The sequence below is a fragment of the Haliaeetus albicilla genome, chromosome 17 (assembly GCF_947461875.1).
Source record: "Haliaeetus albicilla chromosome 17, bHalAlb1.1, whole genome shotgun sequence".
Classification (NCBI taxonomy): Eukaryota; Metazoa; Chordata; class Aves; order Accipitriformes; family Accipitridae; genus Haliaeetus; species Haliaeetus albicilla.
The window spans coordinates 20,969,264-20,976,464 of NC_091499.1; the positions used below are offsets into that span (position 1 = coordinate 20,969,264).

Sequence of the window (7,201 nt, forward strand, 5' to 3'; positions counted from 1 at the left end):
AGAACAGTCACACATGTAGCTGGACTAGGAAATGAAGGAAGTGTGACAGACATGATGTCTCTGTTTGAGGTTGCACAGTTATGAGATAAATCAGATGCACGATGCCTGTTCCAGGTTACATTTCCTCTATGACTGGAGAGGGAGCTGTTTGAGTGCCACACTATTAACTTTCTGCAAACTGTAAGACCTGCAGGAAAGGATACCGAACAGTGAGTTGATTACTTTCTGGTTTTGGTAAGATGCCACTGTATCATCATATTTGAAGAATATAAAAGACAGAGTGATTTTAGGCACGTTCTTTACCTTGCCTTTCAACAGGAATATGCAGTAAAGATGTGTAATGCCAGAATAGCCTAGTAAGGCACCAATACTTATATCTTTCTTTACTAAGAGTAAGTTACCTTCACTCTTAGTTAGAGCATTACTTTAATCCTATGTGAGACAAATCAAATTCTAAGAGCTCTGAAAAGAATGGGGTGTATGGAAAACTAGTTTTAGGGGGTATGTGTTGGGTTTTGGGTGTGGGTTCCCCCCCCCCCCCCCCAGAGGAAGTAGCATTTCTGCTCAGGGAATCCCCACTGTTCGAATATTAATTTCTGTTCTGACTCACTATGTGCCACTATGAATGCAAGTAAGTTACCAACTTTTTTTTTTTCCTCAATAAGGATGTATGTATATTTTAAGACATATGGGGGGAAAAGTGCTAAAAAGCTAACAGCTATAATCCCAACTGAAATTGGTCAGAATCTCACAGTACTGGGAACTGGAACATTCAAAATACATAAAGACGTAAAGATGTTTGCAGCTTCCTTCCCGGTGAGGTTTCTAAGGAGAGGAAATATCTTTGCCAAGGAATTGCTCCATTACAAAATATCTCTGACATAAAAAACTCTCATTCAAACATTTTATGACAAAGTTTATACAGGTGTAAAAGTAAGCAATCGCTTACAAGGCCCATGCTTATTGCACAGCTGCTGTGCAGCAGTAGCTCCACAGTTATATCACTTGCTGTATTTGCTGATAATTTTCCAAGGGAGGCTTGGTCTTTCAGGTGAGGTGACGGGCATTTTAAAGCAGAACGTTAAAGCTGAGGAGCTCTTACGTCTGCCAAAATTACCCTGAACCTTGTACAGCCATTTACATCAGGGCAAGATGCTGCCAATGTGATGGGGTTGCTTTTTGTACCCATTTTGTACGGGTACAGAGAACTCCCCAAGTGCTGAGCAATCAGAGCATTCAGAAGCACCAAGAGAGGTGTGGTCTGTGTGTGGCAGAGAGAAAGCTGGGAGAAGGCAGAAGGAGGGACGGACCTCTCCTAGTTTCTGAGCTCCAAAGAGAAGGGATTACGGATTACCACCGGTAACGGAGATGTGGAGCGAAAGAGGGAGACGTAATGTGAAGGAAGGTAACAAAGATAAGGACAGGGGAAACCCAGGCCACAGTGGGATTTGGATTAGATTGTCACGGTGGCCAAGCCTTTCAAATTAATCTGTGGTCAAGAAACTTTAGCGTCTGCTGGAGTCATTTCCCCAGTGAGAGGTTTCCACTGCTTTCTGGTTTGGGCACCTGGGCAGAGCCTGAGGGGCTGGAAACCGGGGTTGGCCCTCGGCACCCGCGTTCGGGGGGTGGGCTTGGTCTGGTAAGAGGCAAAATGCTCCAACAAGCATTGCGAAGAGAAAACCAGAGGCGCGTCAGATCAAAACGACGTGAGAAGTACTAACACAATTACTCCCGAGTGCTTTGGCTGCGAGCTTTGGAGAGCGGCATCGGCGCTGAGGGAGGGAGAGCCGGGCCCCGCGGGGCTCGCCGCCAGCCGGCCGGGGGGGAGCTGCTGCCGAGGCACCCCCGCAGGCAAACCCCTGCTCTGCCGGTTCCCCCCCACCCCCAAAACCAGCCTACATTGGGAAAAGCGCACGCTGGAAAAAATAACGATGGGGAAAACGGTAACGGGAAACGACTCGGACGGATCTCGGGCCGAGGCGCACGACCTCCCGCCCCGGGCCGGAGGAGGGGGCGGCAGGGCACCCGCTTCAGCCCGCCCGGCTCCCTCCCGCCGCCGCTCCCGCAGCGGAGCGCCGGACTCCCCCCCCCACCACCCGCAGCCGGTCCGCCGGGCCCGGGCCCCGGCAGAGGGCGCCGAGCCCGGGCTGAGGCGGCTCCGCCTCCGGCCTGCGAGCGGCGGCGCGGGGACGGCGGCGGCGAATGCAGGCCCGGGCCCGAGGCGCCTGGAGGACGCAGGTAACGGCGGCGGCCCGCTGCTCCCCGAGCCTCGCCGGGCCTCCGCTCCGGCGGGGACGGGGGAGCTGCGGGGGCCGGCGTGGGCCCCCCCGGCGGCGGTGGCGGCGGGGCTGGGCGGCGGGCAGGCCCGCGCCCCGCGGCCTCTGCTGGGGCAGCGGCCGGAGAAGCCGGGGCACCCCGGGCCCGCCGCCGAGGGCCTTACCGGCGGAGTCAGGGGCCGTCCCCGGGGCGGGGGGGGGGGGGGGGGGGTCTGCGGGTCCCCATCGCACGCCGCGAAAGCTGGCGTCGTCTTGGCTGCCTGCTTTTGAAGGGGCTTCCCGCCTTCAGCGGCCCTCAGGGTTGCGTCCCCCCAGCGGGCGGGCGGTGGGCGAGACTCCGTCGGCCTTACGGTTCGTGAGGGGCCGAGGCCGCCCCTCGCACTTGGGGCCTGCTGTCGGCCCGCCTGGCTGCGGCTGCCTCAGCGGGGCACAAAGATCGAGCACTGAAAATAACTGTTTACACGTTCGGATCCCTGTTCTGGGAGTTTGTCCCCAAACGGAGGAGAGGCGTAGGTCTTCTGTGACGATTGCAGCGGCCTAAAATTTAAACCGTACGTCGTATTTCTTGAGTTGACGTATTTAAATACGAAAAAGCCAAGGGAGGTGTGGTTATTTTTATTTGGCCAGTGATTGCCCCCATTGATCAGGGCTTTTTCCCAACCACAACAGACACCTCATTCAGATTTCGGCAGAGTTCACCTGGGTGTGGGGAGAACAAACTCCAGTCTCATGAAGAAACACGTGTTGCCACACATACAAGGCCATAATAAAAGCCAGCACTCCACCTAGCTAGGAAGGACTGTAAATCAGTTTCTAGGAGTGTTGAAAGACATCTGTTGTTTTGGTTTTGGTTTTTTGGGGGGGGGTGTTTCCACCTACTTGTCCCAGGTTAGAGATGGCTCCAGAAAGGAGCAGAACGGGGGAGCTCGCACATGAGACTGTTGTTGCTGGCGTTGGTCCTGTTGCAGTACGTCAAGCGGTGTTACTTCTCCTGAACTCTACCATGATGCTAATTCTGATTCAGAGAAACGGGGGGGGGAACGTTCTGCAGCACTCTGCCACGCAGGAGGGTTGTGGTCCGAACAGAAACTGAGGTTAAGCAGCTTTCAACTCTTCTGGGTTTACTTGCTTGCGCTGTTGAGCAAGTTGCTTTTATTGAGAATGAGTTGTGATAAATGTAGGTCTCCCTGCGCTTTTTATGACATAGTTAACTTTGTTTCTGTTTCTTTTGTGAATTGTATTTCAGATGTAGGGAGGAAAATGCCACAAATGTGTTTGGACAGTTAATACTGAACACCAGAAAAGGAATTGTGACCGGAGTATTCCACTGGGGGTTTTAGCATTTGTTTTTCATCTGGTGTTTTAGCTCGTTGTAATGGTAGACAGTGAGAAAGGCCGATCTTAAAGCCAGTATAGCCTTGTGCTCTTAGATGAGGCGTTGCGCTGTGAGGAACTAGATAATCCATCTTTTTGCAGTAACTATTATGCCGTACCTGGAGAAATCCTTCCAGTACTCAAAGCGGTTGCTCATTTTTACATGCGAATATTTGTTTTATTTTAGGGTATACTATGACTGGCTTCAGACTCCCCATCACTGCTTTTAGAAAACTAAATGTCTGGTTTGGACTGTGGGAGAAATTCCCTTCTAATAAACTATGTCCCTCTTGGAGGAGAAGCGTATTCTGTAGCTGTCAAGCAAGCACAGTAAACTACAGAAGATGTTCCAGCTTTTCCCCAGTAAAACTCTGTGCGCTAAGACTTTCTCCAGAGTATTTCTCAGTACTTTCTCTGCGGAACAAAAGTAACAAAAGCTCTAAAAGGAGCAGACAAACCGTACAGGAAGAAGAGGAAGAAGAGGATGAAGATGAAGAGGAGAGCGATTTGGAAGATGAATTTGAAAATGACCCCAATGTAGTAAAAGATTACAAAGATCTTGAAAAAGTAGTGCAGTCTCTTCGATATGATGTGATCATGAAAGCTGGTCTAGACATTGCAAGGAAGTAAGTATGGAAGAAACAACCTGCTGATGAGAAAGATGTCATGCAAAATTTGAGTTTTGATACACTTTTATTGCTGGAATAACTCAGTATTTGGTGTTGGGGTTTTTTTTGTGTAGCTGTTTTGACTGTCTAAAAATATGTTTTGGATGTATGGGTGTTCCTGTTTGTTTCACCTTACCTCCCTTGAAACAGCCTGTTCTCTGCTTCTCGCTGTTGGCGATATTTCTAAGATTGCTGAGGAGGCATTTTTTGTCAGTTACTATTTATTTAAAATGAAGACAACACAAAATACTGTACTAAGTAATACAAAAAGATCTAATTTGAGATTGAGGGAGTAAAATAGTATGCTACTTAATGGCTGTAGAAATAGGTGATGGTAAGTATAAACCTAACATACTAGGTCAACCAGGTAAATGTGCAGTCTATAAATATATCACAGTGTTTGATCTAATGCAACCTGCAGAAGCCTTATATTGCAATGTTGTTAGAACAGAGTATTAGTATAACTTGATCACTTAAAAATTATTAAACTGGCTGATGCAGGAAAGGGGACATTATGCATTGGATATTCAGGAGACAGGTTGTCAGAAGCAGCTTTTTATTGCTTGCACCTGTGGCTCAGAGCAACTGTATTATTTCATTTAATATCTATGAAAGACTTTTTCTTTACTTCCAGTTCAAGTCTGTCCTGACCTTAAATAAACGTATCCTTTATGCGCAAATGAGAGTTGTGGAAATGTGCCTTGCACATGAATGGTGTTCTTGTGTGTCTGCAAAGAAACAATTGCATTTGGTCTGCTGCACACTGTAAATGCAATAAAACCTTGTTTTTCTTCAGTAAAGTAGAAGATGCATTCTACAATAATGAACTCAGGCTGAATGGAGAAAAACTATGGAAGAAAAGTAGAACTGTAAGACTTTTTAAAATTTAAATCTTTTAATACCATACAAGAAAATAACTAAGGCATGACCTCCTCTTCTCCCTCTAAATCGCTCTGCAAAGGTGAATTAATGGCATTGCTAACACCACTTCCAGCTTTGTGTGTGTGTGACTATGATTCTCTTGGTAAGGCATTACTGCCTAAGGCAGACAGGAGACTTGTGTTATTAGAGAGCAAAATCTAAGGCTGAAAGTCAGGAGAAGGCAGACAGCAGCAAGGACAGAACTTTCCGAGTTGTTGAAGGAAGTGATTATAGATGCGAGGTTGATGGAGTGGGAATGACTAAATCTGAGATACTGGTGGAGCAGGCACATGATTAAAGAAAAAGAGAAAGTTTGATGATAGGGATTGAAACTGGGGTAGCTCAGGAAAGGTTACTCTGTCTGTAATAGAGCACACAGGAGCACAGTTAGAAGAGCAGTTGACCAGCACTCTGTTCTTTAAAACACTTTAAGCTGTTTTAAAGGTGGGAGCTAGAACTTTGCATTTTGCTGTTTGTGTCTGTGTTGATACAAAAAGATTGGCAGGAAACACCCTTCAGGAAAAAAACATACTACATTACACCTTTTTCACAGTTAGGTGTTGGTTGTAGAACAGGAAGGGTAAAGCTCTTGGCAGAGAAGGTCATGAGACATTTTAATTGCTTATTGCTAAGGCTTTCCTAGAAGTTCATAGCTGGAGGATCTATACTGGGTCAAGTATTGCCTGCCTTCTTCCTCTCCTGCAAGATAAGAATATTAAATGGAAGGAACAAAATTAAAATGGGACATAGTATGTGGGCATTTGTTTTCCCCAAGGAATGTTTATAATCACTCATCTTCTCTTTCTGTTTCCAGGTGAAAGTTGGTGACACGCTGGATTTCATAGTAGGTGAAGATAAAGAAACAGGAACTGCTGTAGTTATGCGGGTAGTCTTAAAAAAAGTATCTAACAAAACTGAAAGTGAAAAATACAAAGTAATTTTGAGGCGCTGGAAAAACTTAAAAGTGCCCAAACAGGATGTACTTAAGTAACGGGGTTGTATGTGGCAGCATAAGATTTTTGCAGAAAACCATATTTGTTGTTAAATACGAATTTTGGTTAAACAAAATTACAGTACCCTTTTTTTTAAGGGCTTGTGTCAGAATGTTATCTCCCTCTGCTGTGTACATCAATATTCATGCAATAAGCCTGTCGCTTTTTGCTGTTAGTTTTGTTTCATAGTACTGTGGCATAAAAGATCCACCCATTACATTTCCAGGCAGTTTCCTTACAGATGTTACAAACAATGAGCCAATAAAGACTAATTTGATCACTGTTTAATTGCTGTCTGATTTTGTTAATCAGAAAGGTTACATTAAAGCTGACATCACAACAAGCAGAACTGCTTTCTTAGTTTTATCTCTAGATTCGTGAAATAGTTACGGATAATAGGGATAAAACCCCCAATTATGTGAACTGCTTCCTTTTTCATTATTAGTTTGATCTTGGTTAACAATACCAACTCTGTCCTTACCTACACTGCTACTATACCAAGAATACAGAAGGATGCTGATTGCAGCTGTGTATTTCTAATGAGGAAGCTTCACGGTGACAGAATGAATCATGGCAGCGATGCTATGCTCTCATGGAGAAGGCAGATCCATGAGGAGATGCATGTAGTACTGCTGATTTTTACTGTTTAAGTAACCGTGCAGAGGAAAGTGAAATCTCCATTTGTCACATATTCATTTCAGTGTGGCATTTAAGAGAATATTTAATACTTAGGTGGTGTAAAGATCTGAGCAAAGGTCAGACCATACTGTGATGAAAAGCTCATGTCTGTGTTATTACAGGAAAATACTGTCACTTAGGACAGGCATCTCAGGTGTACCCACTTGCACTTGTAACATTGAACATGTGCTTCTCCCAACACAAGCAACTTGTTGGATGAACTGTGGTGCAGACAGAATTTTTATTGTTTATGTATGTTTAGACAGCCACATGCAGGTGTATGTCCACAGGA

At 46.0% G+C, this 7,201-nt stretch overlaps 1 protein-coding gene across 4 annotated transcripts; it reads left to right on the top strand.

The window, feature by feature from the left end:
• The first annotated feature begins 1,222 nt into the window (after positions 1-1,222).
• On the top strand, positions 1,223-6,519 carry MTRES1 (mitochondrial transcription rescue factor 1). 4 transcript variants are annotated; one of them, XM_069804974.1, is made up of 4 exons: positions 1,223-1,405; positions 3,838-4,276; positions 5,115-5,187; positions 6,054-6,519. In XM_069804974.1, exons 1-4 carry the CDS (start codon positions 1,369-1,371, stop codon positions 6,228-6,230), a joined length of 726 nt encoding a protein of 241 aa, XP_069661075.1. In that variant the 5' UTR covers positions 1,223-1,368; the 3' UTR covers positions 6,231-6,519. The 4 variants fall into 4 exon arrangements, with proteins under 4 accessions (XP_069661075.1, XP_069661076.1, XP_069661078.1 ...); XM_069804975.1 differs by lacking the exon at positions 1,223-1,405 and adding an exon at positions 2,099-2,238; XM_069804977.1 differs by lacking the exon at positions 1,223-1,405 and adding an exon at positions 2,176-2,234.
• Positions 6,520-7,201: the final 682 nt, after the last annotated feature.

Bases quoted from the DNA above. Each gene is read 5' to 3' on its own strand.
- MTRES1 (XM_069804974.1), top strand. From the start codon at position 1,369: ATGTGGAGCGAAAGAGGGAGACGTAATGTGAAGGAAG. The intron at 1,406-3,837 runs GTAACAAAGATA...GTTTTATTTTAG, and splicing joins GAGACGTAATGTGAAGGAAG to GGTATACTATGACTGGCTTC. The intron at 4,277-5,114 runs GTAAGTATGGAA...GTTTTTCTTCAG, and splicing joins GGTCTAGACATTGCAAGGAA to TAAAGTAGAAGATGCATTCT.